This window comes from Leptopilina boulardi, unplaced genomic scaffold (assembly GCF_019393585.1).
Source record: "Leptopilina boulardi isolate dan_hultmark-lab unplaced genomic scaffold, ZJU_Lbou_2.1 LbouV2_123, whole genome shotgun sequence".
In the NCBI taxonomy this organism is placed as follows: domain Eukaryota; kingdom Metazoa; phylum Arthropoda; class Insecta; order Hymenoptera; family Figitidae; genus Leptopilina; species Leptopilina boulardi.
Window position 1 is genome coordinate 600,262 of NW_026137667.1, and position 22,495 is coordinate 622,756.

At 28.5% G+C, this 22,495-nt stretch overlaps 4 protein-coding genes across 13 annotated transcripts in view; 1 reads left to right on the forward strand and 3 right to left on the reverse strand.

The window, feature by feature from the left end:
• The window catches only part of LOC127291039 (protein hu-li tai shao), a 29,981-nt gene extending 15,956 nt beyond the window's left edge, over positions 1-14,025 (reverse strand). For 4 of the 8 annotated variants that reach the window (XM_051319935.1, XM_051319928.1, XM_051319931.1 and 1 more), the window contains exons 1-2: positions 13,685-14,025; positions 7,527-7,559 (exon numbers count right to left, since the gene is read on the reverse strand). The gene's annotated coding sequence lies outside the window, so the exon portion shown is untranslated. Of the gene's footprint in view, positions 1-7,526; positions 7,560-12,400; positions 12,696-13,684 lie in introns of those variants that run through there. The other 4 variants (XM_051319937.1, XM_051319936.1, XM_051319933.1 and 1 more) reach the window with 2 other exon arrangements.
• Positions 14,026-14,379: 354 nt separating this feature from the next.
• On the forward strand, positions 14,380-16,638 carry LOC127291050 (ribosomal L1 domain-containing protein CG13096-like). The gene is made up of 4 exons (XM_051319958.1): positions 14,380-14,554; positions 14,683-15,350; positions 15,617-16,182; positions 16,250-16,638. The coding sequence occupies exons 2-4, from the start codon at positions 14,749-14,751 to the stop codon at positions 16,501-16,503; spliced, it is 1,422 nt and encodes a 473-aa protein (XP_051175915.1). The 5' UTR covers positions 14,380-14,554; positions 14,683-14,748; the 3' UTR covers positions 16,504-16,638.
• Positions 16,639-16,649: 11 nt separating this feature from the next.
• On the reverse strand, positions 16,650-18,345 carry LOC127291051 (ankyrin repeat domain-containing protein 40-like). Of its 3 annotated transcripts, none has more exons than XM_051319961.1 (4): positions 17,922-18,345; positions 17,513-17,585; positions 17,169-17,443; positions 16,650-17,051 (listed from the first exon to the last, which is right to left on the reverse strand). In XM_051319961.1, the coding sequence occupies exons 1-4, from the start codon at positions 17,962-17,964 to the stop codon at positions 16,708-16,710; spliced, it is 735 nt and encodes a 244-aa protein (XP_051175918.1). In that variant the 5' UTR covers positions 17,965-18,345; the 3' UTR covers positions 16,650-16,707. The 3 variants fall into 3 exon arrangements, with proteins under 3 accessions (XP_051175918.1, XP_051175917.1, XP_051175916.1); XM_051319960.1 differs by having other exon boundaries at positions 17,513-17,692; positions 17,922-18,344; XM_051319959.1 differs by having other exon boundaries at positions 17,513-17,652; positions 17,922-18,340.
• A 131-nt stretch (positions 18,346-18,476) lies between these two features.
• LOC127291047 (mastermind-like protein 3) lies at positions 18,477-22,389 on the reverse strand. The gene is made up of 3 exons (XM_051319954.1): positions 22,241-22,389; positions 19,014-21,583; positions 18,477-18,851 (listed from the first exon to the last, which is right to left on the reverse strand). The coding sequence occupies exons 1-3, from the start codon at positions 22,256-22,258 to the stop codon at positions 18,689-18,691; spliced, it is 2,751 nt and encodes a 916-aa protein (XP_051175911.1). The 5' UTR covers positions 22,259-22,389; the 3' UTR covers positions 18,477-18,688.
• Between the last annotated feature and the right edge of the window lie 106 nt (positions 22,390-22,495).

Sequence of the window (22,495 nt, forward strand, 5' to 3'; positions counted from 1 at the left end):
CCGGCGATGGTAAACTTCGTTATATATTATTTTTTGTTTTTAATGCATGAAGAATCATACACGTCTGAAAGTCAGGCTAATAATAAACTGATGTACAACAGTGCCACGCCTAAAAATGCAGAGTGGTGTGTATATCATGCGTGTGTACACTTATATGCGGGAAGTGACATTGTGGCACGTGCAAACGATGTTCGTGAGCTTATTAAAACACGCACACCTACAACAATTTTTTTTTTCAATTTTTAATTGCTATCATCAAGTACATAGCGTGTTTTCTTTGATAATGCTTTTGTAAATAAAAAAAATTTATGTTGATTATAGTTTTTAAATTTCATTAGTTATACTAAGTACTTCTAATCACTGCTACATTATTATTTTAAACATTTATAAATTTATTCTTCTTAATAATAATAAAAAAAAATTATCTAAAAAATTTGGTCTTTTTTTAGAAATTGTAACCAATTTAATTTTCTCTGAAAATAAAATTCGGTTTTACGACATCCAAAAGTAGATATATTATCAGGAATGGGAAACAGAAGGGTGTGCTACCCTCATATGATATAATATTCCAAATATTTTTCGGCAAAAAAGTCAAAAGAATATATTTTTTCATTTCTTTTTCAAAACGCTTATTTAATTTTATTTAAAAAATTTGTTAATTTCAAATAAAATTAAAATATTGAATATAAAAAATACGAAGAGTATTGAACAAATAGGTTTTCTTTTTTAAAAAAAGATCTGAGAGTCTACGACCCTTAACGAAATTTCTAATCAAGAGCCTCCGAAAAAGCAGCACCTCCATAAAGCCTGTCTCAAGAGGATATTATTCGTGTTAAGCCGAGAGCCAAAAAAATAAGAAAAAGAATTCCAAAGCGTTATTCTGATAAACTAAAATACTGACTCAATATTTAGCTGTCAGATTAGTGTGATAAATAAAAAAAGAATACAATATACAAAAACCTGAAGGAATATAAATTTTTTACTTAAGAATGTGTAAATTTAATATCACTATCTTTCATGGTTAACATTTTAATTTTTTTTAATGTTTAGATTTTCTATATCTTTTAATTATTTGTTACGAGAAAACAGACGAATAAAGTACAGTCAATCGGCTTTTCTCTACGCTTAATATTATATATTTAGACTATTCTATGAATCACCATTCACGTATATGAAGAATGCAAGTTAATTTCTTAAAAGAAAAATGTCATTCCTCCTTGTAAAGAGTTTCTCGACATGAATACAAACGTCATTTTGATATTTGAATTTTAAAAATGTTGCCATCAGGAAAATTTTAAATTTATAACGATTTATTTTAAAACACTTGACTTTTGCAAATGACCCCTTAGTATATTATAACTGATTACGTCATACTTTTTTATTGTGTCTACATTATTATTTACATAGAGAAAATGTTACAATCAAAAAAGAAAATTAATATAAATATTTAATTTCATAAAAGAGTTTTCATTTTAAAATAATTCAATAAAAAGAAGAAAAGAAAACAAAATGAAAAAAACCAGAATGGAAAAACAAAAAAAAAAAAAAAAAAAAAAAAAAAGAACTATAAATAAATCGTTGAACGAATCCAAGTAAAATTCTACTTTAGCCCCTCTCGCGACGTCATCTTTACCCAACCCTCCCTTTTTTTCATTCCTCATTTTTTCTACTCTTCGTTCTTTGTTTCCATCGTCAGTTATTCGATCCTCCATTCGACCATAGAATCATGCTACGTATGCACTTGTTTGGATTCACAACCCCAAGTTTCATCGCGAGTGACGAGAATTAAAAAAAATGAAGTTTTCAAGTTTTTTACCTTTCTTGACATGTATATGCAATAAAGGATTTTCGTTTCTTCGCGTAATTGAGAATATTCATTATAACTTAATATTAAAATAAAACTTACTTAAAATATCAAATTTAAATGAGTCTTGAAAAATATAATTTTATTTTAATCACTGGAAACGAAAATTTCCTCTTTGCGAAGAAAACTTGTAAATTTCACTTCTTTTTTCCCTCTCGAATACACACGCGTTTAATAATAACACTCAGCTGACCGTTAAATATCTAGCTTTACGTGTCTATTTTACAAGAAGAACCTTTAACAACTAATTACTTCCATTAAGATAAATTGTAATCACAAGTTGAATGAACAAACGCTGGTTGGATATATAAATATAAAAATAGAACTGACACGCAAGGCGTTAAAACATTTTCATATTATAGATTTACCTCAGGGAATAATAGAATCTGCAATTATACTTCACATTGCACGCTAAAACTGTCTCTAATCTAATATTGCAAACATCTATAATTAATCTAAAAATCTTAAACATTCACTTGAATCTTTTTAATTTATCACTTGTTTTAAACAAGGCCTCTTTCAAACGATTTGCAAAAGATTATATGAAGCTAAGAGTGAAAAATATACACTAATTAATAAAAATAATAATAAACAATATTGTTTGTAAATTAAAATATTTCTATCTGCTTTGTTAGATATATAAAATAGTATTGTTATAATGATCAATAGACTCAAAGAAATCATTTTTCAACCAAAATGTGACACAATGCCTTTTCAATTCTTCTGAATCTAACCAGGTCAATCAATCAAAAAGATTTCTAATATTACAGGATTAGAGAAAGCTGATTATTTAAAAAAATAAACGGTTTCGAAACACTTTTTAATGAACGTATAAATGACCATCTGTCCAAAAAGATATATTGTAACCAAAACAACATCAGTTAACTATTTAATGAAACTACTATTTAAACGAAATAAAGAATACGAAAATTTATAGTGACTTATAAAATTTATATAGAATTTTATATTAGCTTCTACATGAAAAAATAAGTTTGAAGATCTCCAAGACTTTAATCACTCGAAGGAGTTAAGTTTGCAAAAGTAGAGTTACCACACATAGATTTCACAATACTTGTATGAACTCTTAAGAGAAAAGCTATAACGCAATATATTACGTGATTTGTAAATCGATATACTTCATCTTTGTTTATGGAATCGATGTCAACCACCCATATGATTCTTTCATTTATATTTTCCAGAAAAAGGTTTTCAAAAAATCGTTGTAAACTTCACTGAGGTTATTTTTTCCTAAAAAAAGCTCAAATTTTTATAAATTCTTACAACTGAACAATTGTTGAAAAAAATTAGTATTTGTAGTTTTACCTACTTCATTACACCTTTCTACAATGTAGGTAGGTGAGTGACACCTTCTCAAGGAAGAGATGGAGCGAGACACCGGGGAAAAAAATTACCACATTGACAACAGAGAGTGTACTACATCTATACACACTTTTATATAGTTTACACGACGAAGAAGGCTCATGAGAATAAAAAAAAAATACACAAAGCACGTCTCGCAGAGTGCACTTGACGATAATTATTATCTATGAACGCCTCAGTCGCTGTGAAGCGAAAGTCGTACGATCCAGCTTAGCCTAGTTTATTAACTGTAAAGAGAGAAGAGAGAATACTCTTACACATTTTATACTATCGAAAAAAATGTGACAGAAATTAGCAAATTTAATTTTCTAATTAAAGATCTAATTACTATTATTATCACATTGATTATAGAATCTATTAGTTATTATTTAATTTTTTTCTTCTAAAGTTTATATCACTGAAAATACTTAAGAATGAATAGAAAAAACGGATTCTTAATTAATTTCAGAAATCAGAGAAGATATAGGATAAATTGTTATAGAGAATAAAATCGAACTTCGACTTTTATCAGAAGAAAGATGAGTCAGCATTATAAAAGAGTAGGACGAGGTATCCACGCCCACTGTTCTCGTGTTCATTGCCGAGAGGGAAGAACTTGGATTTCTTCAAACATACGGGAATCTCATCAAAAAAACGAGTAGTAGCTTCTTTATAATTTTATATATATATTATAAATTATACTTTCTGGATAAAAATTTTTTGAAGACCTTAGTCATATAATAAGATCCATAATCAAAAAAGCGAATTAAAAGTAGAATAAAAAAAGGAAAGAATGCAAAGTAAGTTATTAAATGCTTAAAGTGATCTAATTTTATGAACCTCTTGATCTGACACGTGTTAAGTTTCTTAGGTCATAAAACATAATATCTACTTAAATTAAAATTAGAAGTCCACAAATCATCTATTATTTAGAATAATATTCTTAATGATTAATTAAAACGATTATTATGAAATGAATAATTGAAAAATTTCCACATTGTTTATAATACATTTATAATGAAATATTCTTATCAAAAGTACAATGTCAATATATTCCTTTTAAAGAGATCATTGCACTGAAAACGAGGCTAGGCTAATGTTTGTCGGGAATAAAGAAAAAAAATTTTGTTAATATTGTAAACGACTTTTGTTTCCTAACTATTGAATTAAGAATATGCAGTTTCAATGATGATGCTTCATTAACAAGATAACGAACGATAAATTACTTATAAATGAAAAGTTAAGTTGAATGTTGCTATTCATGATAACGGGAGAACAAGTATGTCTCGATATCGTTTTATCGATATCCAACGAATTTGAATTTTTTTTTTTTTTTTGAAAATTTACAAAAGACAATACAGAGAAAACAGATGAGACATATGTGCACCTGCATTTAAAACTATCTATCTATACTGTGAGAGGAAAAGGTGTACCTCGATCTTGAACTCAACGAACCAAAGTGACAGTTACCTGACGATTATTACGCGGTCATGGCCAGACCGTGAAGCAGAACAGTGGAAGAGTACGATACACCTTATTCACCTGAACGATTTTCCCTGTTAACCTCATCGTTGTCGAGTATAAAGATACATCTAAGCTGCCAATTTACTTCAACTGTAGTGAAATTTATTCTATCAGATTTGTTTGCCAGCTGTAGCATAAATAAAACAATCTCTTTTGCTATTTGCATATAATAATAATAAATAATAATTTTTCCTAAATAATAAATAAAGAGTAATGTATTTTTTTCTAAAGAAAGCGAAAACCTAAGAAAGGAAAACATTATATAGTTTATATTTTTGAAGAGTGAAAATATCACAAAGACTATTTTTTCAATTATATTCGTAATTATAACTTCTTCAGAGGTCGTCACAAATTTTATTCATAATAATAATAATAAATTATATGCATTCAAGTAATAATCTATTCATATATAGGAATAAATTTTGCGCACCACTAGTATATATCAGATCAGAAACAGGACGTCAGCATTATATGAGTTTATATAAACGTGATGGCAGTCTTTAACGGTACATTGCCAGACGACTGACCCGCTGATGATTCCCGACTATACGCGTGTATTACAGTACTCGGAAGTTGTAACCGGCTCCTAGACATCAAACTCTCTTCTTCCATTCGTCATTATATTGCCCTCCAACAATAATTTATGTATATGTACTGAGAAAAGACGCAACCTAACAACGACAGTGCAATATTTTAACTAGTTTCACATGTCTTAGCAAAAAACTTAATTATTGGCACAATAATTGGTAATTTAAGAAGAAAACACTAAACGATTTTTATTTCCAAAATTGTTAGTAACAAATTTTGAAATTATTTTCATTAAAAATAAACTAAAAAGTAATCCTTAAAAAAAGTAAATATTAATTAAATCTATTTTATTTAAAAAAAATGATTGTGTAATGTTTACGAATTGAAATATAGGTGCGTGACACACCTGAATCTTGAACAATTCAATTAGTTAAAACGAGTGCAGATCACTTTCAATTAATTTTATGACAACAACTGTTGCGCACGGAAGTCGACACTTAACCCAAATATGCAGTTTCCGGGTGTGATCAGTAGATCAAGTCCGATCAACATTGAATGAATATAATAAAATACTGATGAAGATCGTTAATTTTCACAAATTTTTTTTTCTTATACAAAAAAAAATCCAAGGATTTATTCGCAAAATCATTAACAATTTTTTTCAAGAGGAATATTTTGCTATTATAAATTTCACCATAATTAAAGTAATTTAATCGTTATAAATATTTTTTATAATCAAAATTATTGGTAAAACCAGTCACTTAGAAGAGTATTTGCTAAACTAGTCACATTGAATTATAAATGAGAAACTAATTTTTTTTTTTTTTTTTGACAACTTTGAAGGGTCAATCAATGAAAGTATATGAGTCCTCGCACGCAACAGAAGGTAATTCATACATATATATACGATATGGCGTCCGCAGGAGCGCGTTGTATTGATCGAATGTCTGGCGTCGCAATGACTGCAGCAAGAGTACTAGCTCTCACAATCGAAACTTCTCTTTAAGAAGAAAAAGAATACAAAAAATTATAATACTCAATTTTCTAATTTGGAAGAATAATCTTCTAAGCTTCATCTCCTATTCAACACTTTAAATTGAACATAATAGATCCAATAAAAAGATACTTTCTATAAATAATAATATTAATACATCCAGAAGAAATCTTTTATTTGAATCAAATATTTGTCTCAGAACCTAATAACCTTTAACGCAAATAAAATTTATTTGATACAAATATCTGAGTGTATACTTATATTAAAATCATAATAATAATAATAGATTTCATTCTGTATAATGAATCCATAATATAGTTCATGTTTCAAAAAGAAGAAATTACGTTAATTAAAACTTCTGCGGTCTACAGAAGACTTGATTGACATAGACAGTAACAAGTTCAGGTTTAAAGAGAAAGAAAAGTTTCTATAAGTACCACAACTTGGTTAATGTGAACAAAAATTTTGCAACAGGTAGTAAACATATGGCGGTAAAGGAACCAGTCTAACTTCTTGTCAGAACTTATATATGAAGATATAGATTTACAACCCCAAGGATATTTTTGTGACCTTTGATATAAAGAAGAAAAAAAAATCCGTGGAATCTGATTATTGTTCACAAACTACGTAACGAGAGAAAATATTTTTAAAATATCCATTCTACTGTTAGGTTTCACTATATAAAAAATTCTCCATTATTATTTACGTAATTTTTTGTTCTAATTTTTATAATTCTTTATTAATAATAACAAAGAAATAGAAAAAATTTTATTAAGTGTTTTGAAGTAAAAAAAATGACCGACTAGCCTACTTTCGCAAAAGTAAACTTCATCTTCCCTCGTCTTTCATTGGGAATGAAAGGAACCACCTTATACTAAAATTCTTATATGCACCAAGAGTGGTTTTAAAATTAGCCGCGAGAAAAAGGGAAAGGACTTTTCAATCAAGCCTCTTTGAAAAAAAAAATGTTTTTTTGAAAAAATCCCTTTGAGAGAAATAATGTCACAATCTTTTTTTTCTATAAATGAATTATTTATACTAGTACTAGTACAAAACATTCTATACCAATAATAAAATGGTTCGAGTTCAATGACCTTAAGAAATGCAACTTCGTGTTTCTTGGTCGGTTTATTTTGAGTCACAGTTTGAAATGCAGGAAAAAAGATAAAAAAAAGCCTACCGTGTTCATAACTGAACTTTTAAAATCTAAATTAATTTTTTCTATAAACTTTGTAAATTAAAAAAAAACTGACTCACCTTTAATCGTTTCGGCTATTAGTGTCCAGCACCCTGCAAAAAAAGATAATCCGAATTTAATAAATTATTAATTAAAAATTTATAAAATATACATCAAATTTATTTATTACTATTTTATTTAACTTATGTAAATAAAGTTTATTTAAAGGCAAGGATGTCATGCCTTTTTAAATTGTCCTTTTTTTCGTAGAAAAACATATGTGGGAGGAAAACATAATTGAACGCAACTCTTGGATAATAATTATGTAAGAGACTTACGCGCGGGCCTACCAAAGCACACGCAATACAGTCTAAAAATTTTATAATACAGACAACGGAAATTCAGGCGTGTCTAATTATACAGATAGCACCCATTTTCTGTTTCCGTTTTGGTCAAACACGTGCGTAAAAAATATATGACACGCCAACCTTAAATATCCTAAAACATCCCTTATATAACTAATAGGTAAAATAATGAAAAAAGAATTTATCAATTTGAGTCAAAATTTTAATATGCGCACTTTATAAAAATTCTATACATTTAAATAACGTTTCCCCAAAAGATGTGAGATATTTATTATATTTATAGAAATTTATATTCTCAGGGTGTATTTTCATTTTTGCAATAAGAATTTTTCGGAGAAAGAAATTATAGCAGGATGCGATGCCCCTGATGCACTTGCCAAGAGAGTGCGTTTAACATCTGTGAAACTTGACCCTTCTCCAAGACAAGAAAAACTTTGGTTGCAAAGAAGCTGAATAACAGCAGTTTGAAGATTTCACGGATAAGGCCAATCACGATTTGCGCCTATATATGTGAGGATTATAATTTATCCTGAAATTATTTTCCTATTTTTCATATATTAATAACTTTATATTCGATTATTTTAAGGCGAATAAAAAATTCCCATTAAATATAAACTTATAATTATATGGACACGAGTTTAAAAATAAGAAATTTGAGATGTATTCCCCTTTTATAAATCAAACTCAATCAGGTTGACCACAATTTAATATCAACGCCAAGGACAAATAGACAACAAAAGGCAAAATGGAAGTTTAACAAGACAAAATGTTGGATCGTTAATTTTATTATTATTATTATTATTATTTGGAAATTGTCTATTAATTTATAAACTTAGTAAAAATATATTAAAACCACTTTTCAGAATTACTTTATTCTTTTTTCCTTCATAGTTTCAAATACCTATACAATGCATTATTCTAGCTCATGCATCACTGATTCAATAGTCATTGGAATTATTGTGTTTTTCAGAGAAAAATATGTTTAGCAAGGTAATGAAGACCTTGCAAAGTATATGCTCAATCAAAAGGAGAATTGTTATATAGTAAGAAATTAATATTATTGAAACATAAATAATACGAAATTGATTTTATTTTTATTATTATTTTATAATCTATTTATATGAAATAGATTTTTTTAAAAATACAATCTAAAAATAATTTTTTTTTTTATTATTTGTAGTAAAATTGGAAAAAATGAAATTACATATAATTGTTAGTTTTGAAAGACAAGGTAAAATCTATACGCGACTACACCTGCTTTGTCTAGAAAGAAAGAGTGCGTGACGAAAAATGCTCATTCCCCTAATACATAAAATTTTTGCGCGCCACGTTGGGCCTTTAGTCTAGCCACTGTTGTTTTATCGATTTTTTCTTCAATATTTCTTTTCGAACAGTGACCTCAACAAATAATACTGTGAAAACTGTAATTCAAACCTTAAATTATGCCTTAAAAAGGTTAATTTATTCGAAAAAGAACTCGAAAAATTAAACTCCTGTACCTTAACGTATCTTTGAAATCATATCATTTACCTAAAATTCTTTCTTTCATAAAATGCCCAAAAAAACATAAATTCCTTTTCTAATTATGTTTTATATAATTATCAAGAACATTAATAGAAAAAAAAATATCTGAGAATAATTTCTCATGAATAAATCTGAGAATAAAACAATAGTTTTTTTTTCTTCCGCGTTATCCTGCTATTGTGATTATAGTGTTCTGCTCAAGTTTATGACTATAAATTATATACCCCCGAGAGAGAGAATTAAAATAAAGAAAGACATTTTTCACTCTATTTTAAAGAGCATATATTTAAAAAATAGAAAAAACATCCCCTTATAATTTAAAATAATATCCCATAAAAATTTTCGTACTGGCTATTGTATCATTTAAAAAAAATAATCATAACGAAAGAAAACTCTTGTTCTTAATGGACAAGTAATTGTGCTAATGAAATAAAAATGGATCTGCTATATATATATATATATATATATAAATTAACAAGAATAAAGAGAATTGAATACTAATTTCTTTTTTTAATGGTGTATCACCCCTTTCTAAAAAAATAAATATATCTTATGAGATCGATGAGCTCATAAAATCCTATACTATCGTATAGAAAAGGTCATCTATTTATTAAAGCCTGGGTCATTTACCCTTGGCATCGACTTTCATTTACATTGAAATAAAATTATTGAAGCAATGAGAGTATAAATAAATATATTCCTTCATTATATGAATATATCAGAATATTATAGTAAAAATAGAACCAATAACAGTAATTAATAACCACATTGCGCAAAATGTACTTATCAAAACACATTTACAATGTGAATTAATAAAATTTCAATAAACCTACTTATTCCCATATGATCAAGAAGACATATTTTTAAATTATTTTAAAATTAAAGAATATTTTAAATCCAGCGAGGTTTATAGATTGAAACATAGAGCAACCATTTATACACGATTATCACAGTTGGCTCTGCTCCAGATACCAAGGCTGTATTAGACGAAAATAATTCAAAATGCTCACCACCACCACTTCATATAGGTTTTGTCCACCAACAAATATTCATTTTTTTAACTACAAAAAGAAAATACAACATCTATAAAAAGAAATGAAAAAAATTCATAAACTAAAAACAAAAAGAATCTCGTACTAATGATCCATTATACGAGATTTTTTGGATAAAAAAATAATTAAACAATTGTTTGAAAAAATAAATTTTAAAATCATTTTCAGTTTCAACAAACACTTATATTTACAAAAGCCTAATAATCTAGAAATTCGATATATTTAAAATACTAAAAGATTTTTCTCGATACAGATTCTTTTTTAAAGGCTCTCATAGATAAACTATATGCAAGGGAAAAATGTGGGTCAGACGCGTTCTATCAATCGTGTACACTGCTATTTATAGTTTATTCACGTGCGTTAAGTCTTTGGTCTAGTACTCATATATATATATATTCATAATTTCTCAACGACCTCAAACAGCAAAAAAAATTTTTTTCTTTGAAAACTTTACTCTCATGAAAATTACTACTTTTGAACAACAGAATTTACTATTTAGTAAATTTCAAAAATTCTTGTTAAAATAACATTGTAACTGATACCATAGTATGCGTTCAAAAAAAATGTATATATTTAATTCATGCAGCTCGAGTAGTCATCACGAGGTGACGTCACATGTGACAATTAAATTCCAACACTCTGTTAACCGGATGCTATACAACTATATATTTTAACATTCTTTTGTACATACCGACCTTAAATCCATCTACATCTTTTGTTAAAATAGTATAATTATCGTATAGCGATAATAACTAAATTATTTCTACTCGTTTTTGAAGTTTTGAAAAGACCTAAAATTTTAATGAATAAACAATATTTTCATTGAAAATTATATATGTCAATAAACAAGGAAAAGAAAATGAAAGTTTTGCGTTTAATCTGATTTGTATATCAGATAGATTCTGACATAGGTATATTATAAAAGGTGAATGCACGAATGTTAAAACAACACATCGTATATACATATATTCATGTATCGTCCCTTCTACGCAAGTAACCGCTAAGTAAGAGAGCTGTGGTTTATGCAATTCTATAAAGGCGTATCCGCAAAAGGTTCTTTAGCCTCGTCTCGTCACGTGGGTAATCTAAATTCTCATCTCTCTCTCAAATCAATTTAGTAAAGGTATAATCATTTTCAATTTGAGAAAATACACATTTTCAAAACTAAGCATAACAATTTACAAATCAGTAAAATTATTCCAAGAGAGTGTGAAATAAAATCAAATCACGACGTTGGAAATAAAAGAAATTTTTAAGTGATAAAAATTCGAAGAATAGGTAAACATACTTATCTACTCTATTATGTAACAATTACAATGTACTCGCAGTGCTATAAAACAGCTATTCAAACATTATCATAATGTACGTATGTCTGTATTTGTAGTCACTGAGAAACAGAAAATTATTTTGACCAATCATTATAACACGCAATGTCTGTTATTATTCAATATTTATATTGATTGCAATTGCAACTTGTGTCTCTGATTTTCAGATCGCCTTTTATGATCTGTCAACAAATGTTCTACAAGTAACACAAATGGGGTCGATGCAGCGTTTAATTAACACTCATGTGTTGGAAGAGGCCATTCAATGCTTATAAGAAATAATTCAATACAATAAAACAATTTTTCAATGAAATGGAATTGATTTGGCAAAGTTAGATAATGAAAAAAACAACTATTTTTTTTAAAGAAGAATAAATCCTGAAAACGATTCAACGTCTGGCATCTCGATGATGTCACAGTTTAAACATAGAGATTATAATTCTCAAAGCGTCTGGTTTGAGATATTTTTCACTGCATTTTATGTTTCATAAGAAAATAAAACAGATTTGACTTACTCAACACGCAAAGGTCAACAGATTTATTGCCGATTAAAGACCGAAAGTGTCTCAATATTATTTGATTTAACAATTTAAATAATTCTTCTACGATTTCAAATAGAAAAAATACTCATCCTATGAATTTACAATCATTTTAACATTAACAGAATCAAATGTGAAAAAAAACTCACCAGTCCGGTCACTTGGGAGAATGAAAGAAGTGTGAAAAAACCATTGAGTAGTGACGCTTCCTGGAATTAATCCCAGTATCCCGGAGAGAAAAGAATTTCTTTATAGAAAAAAACTACACACCATTTAAAATTAAAACCTCAATAAAAGCGAGAAACACTTTTTTTTATTTATTTTTTAATAACACTGTCACATAAACATCACTCTAAGGGAGTTTCGCTTCTAAATGCGATTTTAAAACAACATGTGGACGAGTCGATGTCTCGACGCCGTTTGTGAAACAACTTCGAGCCTCAGTGTCTGTTCGTAAACAAAAAAGAAAAAAAAAGGTAAGGGTTGGTAACTCCCACCGATTCTTTCCTAAACCAATCGCACGTAAACCGTCAGACTTGGCTGATTTTCGCTCTCTATATGACTTCCAGTCACGATCGGTAAATAAAACTCCTCGCGCCTTTTTTTCCCCTTTGCAATTGCATAAAACAAAGCCTAAAGCCATAAAAAAGTAGGAATATTTAGACGTAACAGTGAAATATAAATAGACCAGTTAAAAACATTAATATTAACAACAAATTATCCTTTAAGTTATTAAAAAAGTAATCATTTTTTAAATTGAATTCGAAAGTTCATTTACTACAATTTTATCAACAAATTGAGAAATAGAATTCTGTCATTTTTTAAAAATTAATATGAAATTGCAACAAAATGAATGAAATTAGATTTACTAAAAAGATATTTAATAAAAAAAGTAATACTAATTCTTATCAAAAATGAGAATGAACAAGTTAATTTTTATTGAACATGTAAAAATTTTAAAAACTGTTAATCATATATATTTATATATGTACTCAAGTTGATTAAAAGTAATTTGATGGAAAAATTCTGAAAGACTGTTGCATCAAAAATTTTAGACACATACCTACCCAAAATTTCACAAAATTGATCACAAATAACAGAATTTTGTCAGTAAAAGCCGACAAAAAATACAATGGCGGTTGTTTTTAACAATAACTCAATTTAGCATTTTTCAATTACATACGAAGAAAAGCGTTCAATAAACTTTATTCTTCAACTAAAAATCAACTTGAAAATCACGTTATCTCTCAACAGAGAAAGATTATGAATCTTGTTTTCGCCAAACCACACTGTGACACACCCCTAGCAGTAAATTTTTGTTAACCATCTTTAATTCGAACACAATACTATTAATACAAAAGAACAATATTCGTCAATGAAAACTAAAGTAATTACTACTTTGTTAAATAATAAAAGATTCTTTTTTTACTCACCTGTTGAAAAGTTGAGATATTTGTATGTGAAGTAAATTTCGATGTATCTTGTCTACTAACTGTTTGACTTTCCGAGAATCGCCGAGCGGTTAGTACGTTCGGCGGATGTACTCCCTCGTGGTACTAATCCAAACTAACAACTAAAGGAGCACCACGAGGCCGGTGCTGTTTATGTATAAACTGGATAACCACTTTAGGAATAAATTTTGACAATTTCTACAAAATATTGCATAGCTAAACAGCTTCTTTTTAATCCAAGAACAAACGAATCGATTAGCGCGATCGCAAAAGCGTCACCTTTCACTGTCCGGCGCGCATATCTCTTATGCGCATGCTCCTGAAGTGCGTGTTCTTAAATGCATCAAAAAATACTTCAAAATGGCGCAGCATGAAGAAGACGCTTAATAATTTTAACCAATGAAAATTACTTTTAATACTTTTCTATTGGTTGAATAAAATACCCAATAGGAATTGTGCATGTGATGAATACCTTTTTTTATAAAAAAAAATAGATTTCTTTATTAAAAATCAGGAAAAAAAATTAATTTAATTTAATAATAATAATAATATAGGCTTTTAAATTATTTAAAAGAGTATTAATATAAAATCTACTAAATTACTTTGTTAATTTCAAAAAAGTGCGCGCAAATATAACGCTCTTTGCTCGGACGAAAAAAATTCTGGACACAATCTGTTTTCTAACCTAACCTTTAATTTAGTTTGCGAATCTTAACCTCGTCATGCAAGTTTTTAATTTTAATATTTATTAAGAAGTGTAGATTAAATAATCTATTTCTAAAGTTGCAATCATTTATTGGATTAATTTCATTTCCATTGTTTGAGATATGTTGTAATCAAAATAAATTACAGGTAAGAATATTTCTTTATTTTTATTGAAATTTTAGGCACAAATTTATACTTAAAAATATAAATTTTGCACGTGTTACTAGTTTCAAAAATAACTGTTATTAATTACTTAATCTTTATAATTGTTGCAGGTAATACATAAAAACTAGTATAACAATAATAAAATAAGTTACTTTAATTCTTAATCTATAAAAGTTATGGATTTATTAGCGAATAATGTCGCTTCAAAACTTAAAAAGAAAAAACTTAAAACTGAGACGAAAAAAATGAAAAATACATCTAAATCTGTGAAAGGTGTTACATCGCCAGGAAAAGTTACAAAAAATAAAAAAGTATCAAAAACAGATAAAAAGAAAATTCTTAAGGAAAATTTAAAGAATTTAGAAAATGTAAATTCTAATAAACTAATTAAAAAGACTGATTCGCTGAAAGAAGTATTAAAAAATAAAGAAATTAAAGGTGTTAAACAAAATAAAAATAAGAAGAATGAACAAGTTGAAAAGAAAATCGATAACACCGTTAAAGCAAAGATAAAAAGAAAAATTAATGAAACAGAAATTGTTTCTAAGAAATTAAAAAAAGAAAAAAAAGTTTCTGAAGACAATAAAAACACTTCAGATGTAAGTAATGATGTACAATTATCACTGAATCAAGTTAAAAAAGGTGTTACAGCTATTTTAAAGTTAGCAAATGCAGAAGCTACTTCAGAAAAATCTCTTATGGCGGATGAAAAATTACCTATTTTCTTACAAGTGTGTTGTATCAAAATTCCAAAAACACCATCTCGACAATTGCGAATGTAAGTATTGTTTTTTTTAATCCTAATATTCATATTAATTTCTTTAAAAATATTGTTCAAATACTCATTTTTTTAATGGTTTAAATTATTTTTTGTTACACTTGGTTTTCCATGATTATATTATTAAAATAACTCCAATTGATCCTGATGAATATCAATGATTCCAAAAAATTATGTATGAAGAAAACCATAAATACTTTTAAAAAAATGAAATTTATATATTTGAAATAAATTAATAATAGAAAGTTTATTTATTTTAATTTAAGGTTACTTCCACATTCTTTGGTGTCACCTGACGATGATGTTGCATTAATTGTAAAAGACTTGAAGAAAGGTCGCAGAACTGATTATGAACCAACAATTGATCATTTTCGTCAATTACTCGATGAACATAAATGTAAACTAATTAAAACAATTATACCCGTAAATCAAATTAAAACTGAATATGATCAATTTGAATTGAAACGAAATCTCGTGAATAGTCATGATTTTTTTCTCATTGATGGAAGAGTATCAGGACATGTTGCACGATTACTTGGAAAAACTTTTACCAAACGACGAAAATTACCAACGTCAATTAGAATGAATAGTAATGATTTAAAAAAAGAAATAAAATATGCTCTTAATAAAACATCAATGCAATTAAATTCCAATGGAAATACACAAGTGGTACAAGTTGGAACAACTTCTATGCCAAAATGTCAAATTGTTGAAAATATTGAAGCAATTTGTAAGAGTTTAACTAAAAATTATCCTGGTGGATGGTTAAATATCAGAGCATTGAGAATAAAAACACAAAAAAGTCTTGCAATTCCGATTTATATGACAATGAGTAAGTTAAATTGTTTACTTTTTCAAATTTTAAATATTTCAATTTATTTAATTTGTTTGTTTTATAGAAAATAAAAATGAAGTTGAAGCTCCTGATGTTAAACCAAAGAGACCGAAAGCTTATAAAACTTATGAAGGTGAACTTACAACACTTCCTGGAAAGGCTACAGTCACTGTTACTCCCGATGGAAGAGTCACAGTCAAAAGAGAAAAAGATGACGATGATAATGTGACTGTTGGAGGGAAATCAATAGAAACTAAAATCGATGAGGATGATGACGATAATAGTGAGGATAATGATGAAGAAGACACAGATGATTAAATAAATATACAAATATTTTTTGTATATATAAACGATTAACATTTTCTTTATTGATGTTTTAAAGGTAATTTTTCCTTTCATATTACCTTTAAAGAAGTTGTAAATAAATATTTTTTTTCTGTTATACAAAACTGATTTAAATGTACTTGCTTTTATTATTTAGCATTTATTCTTCATCATTGAGAAAGAGGAAAACTTCAAATCTTAGTATAAAATCGTCTGATCTTTTTTTGATATACTCTGATAATTATTCGATGGAGTTAATGGCATTGCAGCTCCATTTGAATCTTGTGAATGAACGACATTGAGCGTAAGGTCGGTTACAACTTCTATTTCTTGAAAATTTTCTAATCTCTCAACATCTTTATCTCTTCTTATTTTTGTATTTGGGAGTTTTCTCAATTTCACCACCCTACTTTCATCGATGTTTAGCTCTTGGCAGCAGACATGAAGTAAGGCTTGGAATGTTAAACACGTCTTTGGTAAATCAATTTCAATGAAATCAACGTCGTCCTGTATATTTGCAAGTCGTACTTTCAATACTAATTCTGAAAAATTATACAAAAAAAAGTAGTAAAATGGACTTATGGACTTATCGGAAGAATAACATTGAAATATATAGGTAAGAAAATATTAAAAATTAATTTAAAGAAAAATATACATACCGTTAGAAGGAATACTGTCATCTGGAAGATTTTCTTCTTTCGAAGAAATCGAATTTTTTGCATAATCATCACTTTGAGATGTTCCTAAGGCAGTTGTTAGTTTTGCAATTTTTAAAATTTCTCCATCAGATAAAATTTGTAAAATTTGCGGATTTGTGCATACTGATTTTGGTGATTCACCAGAATCCGATGTTATATTTTGATCTGCTCCATTTTCTAAAAGTTTCATGATAACGTCTTGTCGATTCATTTGACAAGCAAAAATCAAAGCAGTTCTGAAATATTGTATAAATATTATATACACATAAATATAGTATTTTTCCAAAGTAATTTATAAAACTTACCGTCCATTTTTTGGATGACGAGAATTAACATTAACTCCAAAATTTAAAAGTTCTTCTACTCTATTAACATCTCCTAAACAAGCAGATATTCTCAGTTCCTCTTCTAATTTCTCCTTTTTATTCATTTTAATGAAAATTTTCTTTAATGACAAAAAAAGAGAATAAATTTAATTGAATTGACTTTTCAAAAAATCAATTCAACTGTTTTTGGAAGACGAAAAAATATTTCTAATTTTGATTATTTTTTAAAATAACATTATTAAAAATATTTTTAATTTAAATAAGTATTCAGTAGGTATAGATTTTGTTACTTAGTTTTCGTTTTCTTTTTTAAGAAATTAATTATTTCTCAAAATCAAATAAAAATTGCGAAAGTTTAAATTCAAATATAAGTGAATTGTTTAAGTACCTAAATTGCAATGTGCACTGGAGTAAATTGTTTCTTTTCCCATAATAAGTGGAAGAAGTCATTTAAATTCTAAACTATTTCTTAAGGCAATAAACAAGCAAAAAAGTAGTTCAAAAAAGAAACTTTTATTGACTTGGTTGTTGGAAATAAATAATGAAAACACATTGGACATAATAAATGTACAAGAAACAATATATATAAACTTAGTTTAATTATCTGCAGACTAGGTTAGACTCTCATTATATTCAATGCGCATGATCATTTTAATGTCAGTGACCCTCTTGTTGCATGTAAAAGCCGCTTAGTTTTAAAAATAATTATTATTAGAAAATATTAAATAATCAAACTTTTCTTTTAAATGATATTTATAAACCATAAAATTGTTTAGTCACCTCATAAATTGTCACTCTTTATTTTTCTTTATTTTTATTACTATAAATCTTTTTTTAAAAGAAACAATTATATATCTTGGAATTTGATATTATTTATTGAAATTATTTAATAATTATATAATATCCTTTTTTAAAATTTATATTAAAGAAAAAGAAAAACAAGTATAAAAAACCTTGTAATTTATTTCGCGTAAAAAATTAAAGATATATTATATACATAATAATACAATAAAAGAATTATCTACATTATAATTGTATAACGTGAATATTTAATAACAATCGTAACTTTTTCACTTTTTTTGTCGATTTCATTGTCAATTTCTGTATATTGGCACAAAAAAAAAACATTTTTCAAAAATAAAATTTCATTTTTTTCTAATATATCGAAAAAGAGTCATCAGTTGAATCAGGGCTATCAGAATTGCTTTCGGCAGCGTCTACAAAAGCTGTTGATAAATCCCCGGCTAATTTACTGACCGTTTGGCTACTCACATCGTACATGAAAATTTCCTTTTGTCCACTATAGATGTCTTTTGATCTAAAAGAATATATGTTAAAAATGTTTCATTAATATTGAATTAGTAAGAAAAATAAAAATTTGTTAACAAAAAAAATGGAGCACTTCAAAATATGTATAATATAGGTTTAATAATTTAGTTTCTTTTTTTTATAACTAACAAAATAATTAAAATTGACTTACGTTGTGACAAGTAAAACGACTGATTGTCTTTGAGGTGGTGTTTTTTGTTCTTGTTCCAACCATTTTTTATAATTTTCAGAAGTCGGTTTTTTCACCAGTTGTTTTAAGGATTCGCCAGCCAAGAATTTGATAGCTTGAACGTCGTTTAATTTTTTACCTTTACGTAAATCGGATAAATCAGAAGAATCTTTAAAATTATAATCAACTGGTGCTAATACAACAACGCTGGAAATTTTTTTTCCTTTTAATTCAGGTACATCTGGAATGGGAAAAGAAGCACCGCTCACTTTAAGGGGTAAATAACGATTATATTGAGGATCGTCCTTGGTTCCCACAATTACAGGATTGAGGTGAGTTGCATCTTGACGAATATGCTGACCGGCTATTGTTTGACCTTGCGCTGTATTTGGATCAAAGCGCACTACTTTCATTTCAACGCCACCTGGTTTTAAAGTAGCTTGTTCGATTTCTGTTTTTATTAATTTTGATTGTTGATATTCTTCTACTGTTTTAGGCCTTTTCGCAATTGAGGGAATTGGTTCACTTGCTGATGTTGCAGCAGCACCACCTGCACTGTAAAAATTTTCCAATGCTTCAGGTGGTAGATTTTCTATTGGAATACCACCGATTTTATCATAATCGAGAATTTGTATATCGGCATTGCCTAAAATACCAGAACTTAATAATTGTTCTCTAATATCATCGGGCACTTCATCGGGAAGATTTGCGATATTTTCTTTTATTTTTGCCTCGTTTTTTGGCGATAAAGTGGTAGTCGTTGTGGTAGTGGTTGTAGTACGTTCAGTTGTCGTAACTACCGGGGGTAATGATTTTGGTGCTTCTGTTTGACTGGCAGGAGTTGCATAAATCTTTTGATTTGAATTTTGAACAGTGGGCCTTCCCCAAATTGATTGATTCGAAGAAGGGGAAATTCGTTTTTGTGAATTTTGAACAAAATGCTGGTTTTGCTGTTGAGGAGGCTTGTGATTTAAATTCTGGGATGACTGATATAATTGATGATGTTGTTGAAAATGATGATTTTGCTGAGATCCACTATTTTGATTTAAATGTTGATTTTGTCTATTATTATCTTGATAATCTTGTATTTGTGGATTTGGAGGGAAAGGACCAGGATGAAGAGGATTTTCCCTGATTGCAAAATGTTGCTCTAATTTTGGTACGGCTTTCAAAATTTCACCCGAAGTTTGTGATGGAGTTTGAAATTGTTGATTATATTTAATTTGTTGTCGATAGTCTTGTAATAATTTTTGATCTTGTTCCTGTTTTCTGCGTTGTTCCTGTAATCGTTGATGTTCCAAATATTTTTGTTGCTCCTGTTGTCGTTGTTGATCGATTTTTTGCTGCTCTTGTTGTCTCTGTTGTTCTAAGATTCTCTGTTGATCTAAAATTCGTTGCTGTTCGGCTAATCGCTGTTGTTCACGTTGTTTCAATAGTTCCTGATGTCTTCGTTGTTCGTAGTATTTTTGCTTTTGTTCCTCTTGTTGTTTGTAATTTTGTTGATGATCTGGATTAAAATTATGAGGCGCTAATGGGCCTGAAAATGAAGATTGTTGAGAATGATGATGTTGATGATGATTATTATTATTGATACGATGTGGAACGTTGAATGGTGTTTTTTGTTGAAATTCAGGTAATCCTTGAATTGTTATTGGTAATCGTTGGGAATTTCTATTTTGAAATTGTTGAGGGGGGAAATTTTGTGAAAGTCGTTGATTCGTTTGTTGATTGGAAATTAATTGTTGATTTTGTAGTAACTGTTGTGGGGGAATAGAATTAACGATTCTTTGTTGAGGAAAAGCTGGTTGAACTCGATGAGGAATCGGTTGTAGTGGTTGATAGGGTCCGTGGGATTTTTTTGAAGAGGTTGGAAGTGGAGTTGGAGGAACATTCAATGGTTGAACAGGTGGTTCTTGATCACTTCTCTTGTGATGATTATTCGGTGGTACTTGATCAGTACCAAAGGTAACACGTAGTCCACTGCTACCTGGAGCATGATATGATTCACTGTCTGGTCGAATGATTGCCCTCAAAGTTGTTGAAGGTTCTGATGGTGCTGGCGTTATTGGTTCCAAAACTGTCTCCTGATGAGGAATTGGTTCTTCAATTTTTTCATGTTCTTCAACTGGTGTGAGAGCTGGAATTGGCGCATCGTAAACAACTTGGGATTTACCATCACCATGATTCTTCTTTTTTTCATATTTAACGTAAAATACTTGAATTGGCTCTTTTGTGGGCCTTGGAGCCGGTGGTTGTGGAGGAGGAACTGGAGTTGGTAAAGTTTCATTAGATTCTTTAATGATTATTTCAATAATTGGTTCAGGTTCGGAAGGATAATAACTTTGTGGAATGTCGTAAAAACCCTCGTCACTTTTTGCAATCGCTAGAGAATTATAAAGAGGATCACGTTGTGAATATTGAACAATTGGTTCCATTTGTACAGCATAAGGTGGTGGGCGAGCTCCTCTTCTGGGATGGAATTGTCTCTTACCTCGATTCTTCGTCTCATCCTTTGCTTCAACAAGCAGGAGGACTGAAGTAAAAAGTATCGTCTGCAATGAAAAGAAAGTTTTTTTTTTTAATCAAAATTCTGAAAAATAGGGAAATTAGATCGCTAACCGAGTGACCCCTTTCAATAAAGAGAGAAAACATCCTTAAATGTAATATATCGATCAATTGGTATTCCTAACCAGTATTGAATTACGAAGTTAACAAGTTTCCTGATAAATGATTCAGATTCTCGATAATCCAGATATGGCTATAAGCAACTCGTTATTGATTTTAAAGATTCACAAATTGTTAAAAGATATTTTTGCTTTCTTCGCATAATTTACGAGCAAGAAAGGAAGAGAAAATTTTTATCTTAAAATTAACGCCCGAGCGCTTCGCACCTATTCTATTTACCCAAGTTTATTGCTCTTGTATATCGTATACTCGATCTTCATAAAAACCATTATTATTTTTAGTTATAAACAAAATATTGTAATTTTTTGCGGTTTTTCATCGTAACGTAAAATCAGAGACGGAAGTTTATAAAACTGAGGGAAAAATAATTAAAAATAGACAAAAAAAAAAAAATGAAATCTAGAAAGTAGTAATAAAAAAAATTATTTTTAATTATAAAATTTATATCGAAAAATCCTTTCTATAAATAAAATATACCGGCTTAAATTAAATATAAATTATTAATAATTGTAGAAAAATATTACCAGTTTGAGGAAGCGCATGGTGATAAGAATTCCTTTATTTTCAGGACACACTTCACTGACTCCGCGTGTTCACCCCACAGTTTTGTTATTTTGCCCGAAGATACATTATAAAGGAAGAGAGAGAGAGTTCAATGTGTGTAGACAATATTGAGTGGAACTTCACATAGGAACTAAATATTGAAGACTTTGGGACTTGGACTTGGTTTCTCCCTTCCAAGTGCGACCACTTCTTTTTCGCGTGGTGGAAAAAGAAGC

What these genes read in the sequence shown, in the direction of transcription:
- LOC127291051 (XM_051319960.1), bottom strand. Translation starts at nt 17,637, where the DNA reads ATGAATAAAAAGGAGAAATTAGAAGAGGAACTGAGAATATCTGCTTGT. An exon ending in CGTCATCCAAAAAATGGACG is followed by an intron (nt 17,444 to 17,512) that starts GTAAGTTTTATA and finishes ACAATATTTCAG; the next exon opens with AACTGCTTTGATTTTTGCTT. An exon ending in TGACAGTATTCCTTCTAACG is followed by an intron (nt 17,052 to 17,168) that starts GTATGTATATTT and finishes ATAATTTTTCAG; the next exon opens with AATTAGTATTGAAAGTACGA.
- LOC127291050 (XM_051319958.1), top strand. Translation starts at nt 14,749, where the DNA reads ATGGATTTATTAGCGAATAATGTCGCTTCAAAACTTAAAAAGAAAAAA. An exon ending in CCATCTCGACAATTGCGAAT is followed by an intron (nt 15,351 to 15,616) that starts GTAAGTATTGTT and finishes TTTTAATTTAAG; the next exon opens with GTTACTTCCACATTCTTTGG. An exon ending in TCCGATTTATATGACAATGA is followed by an intron (nt 16,183 to 16,249) that starts GTAAGTTAAATT and finishes TTTGTTTTATAG; the next exon opens with AAAATAAAAATGAAGTTGAA.
- LOC127291047 (XM_051319954.1), bottom strand. An exon ending in GTCGTTTTACTTGTCACAAC is followed by an intron (nt 18,852 to 19,013) that starts GTAAGTCAATTT and finishes ATATTCTTTTAG; the next exon opens with ATCAAAAGACATCTATAGTG.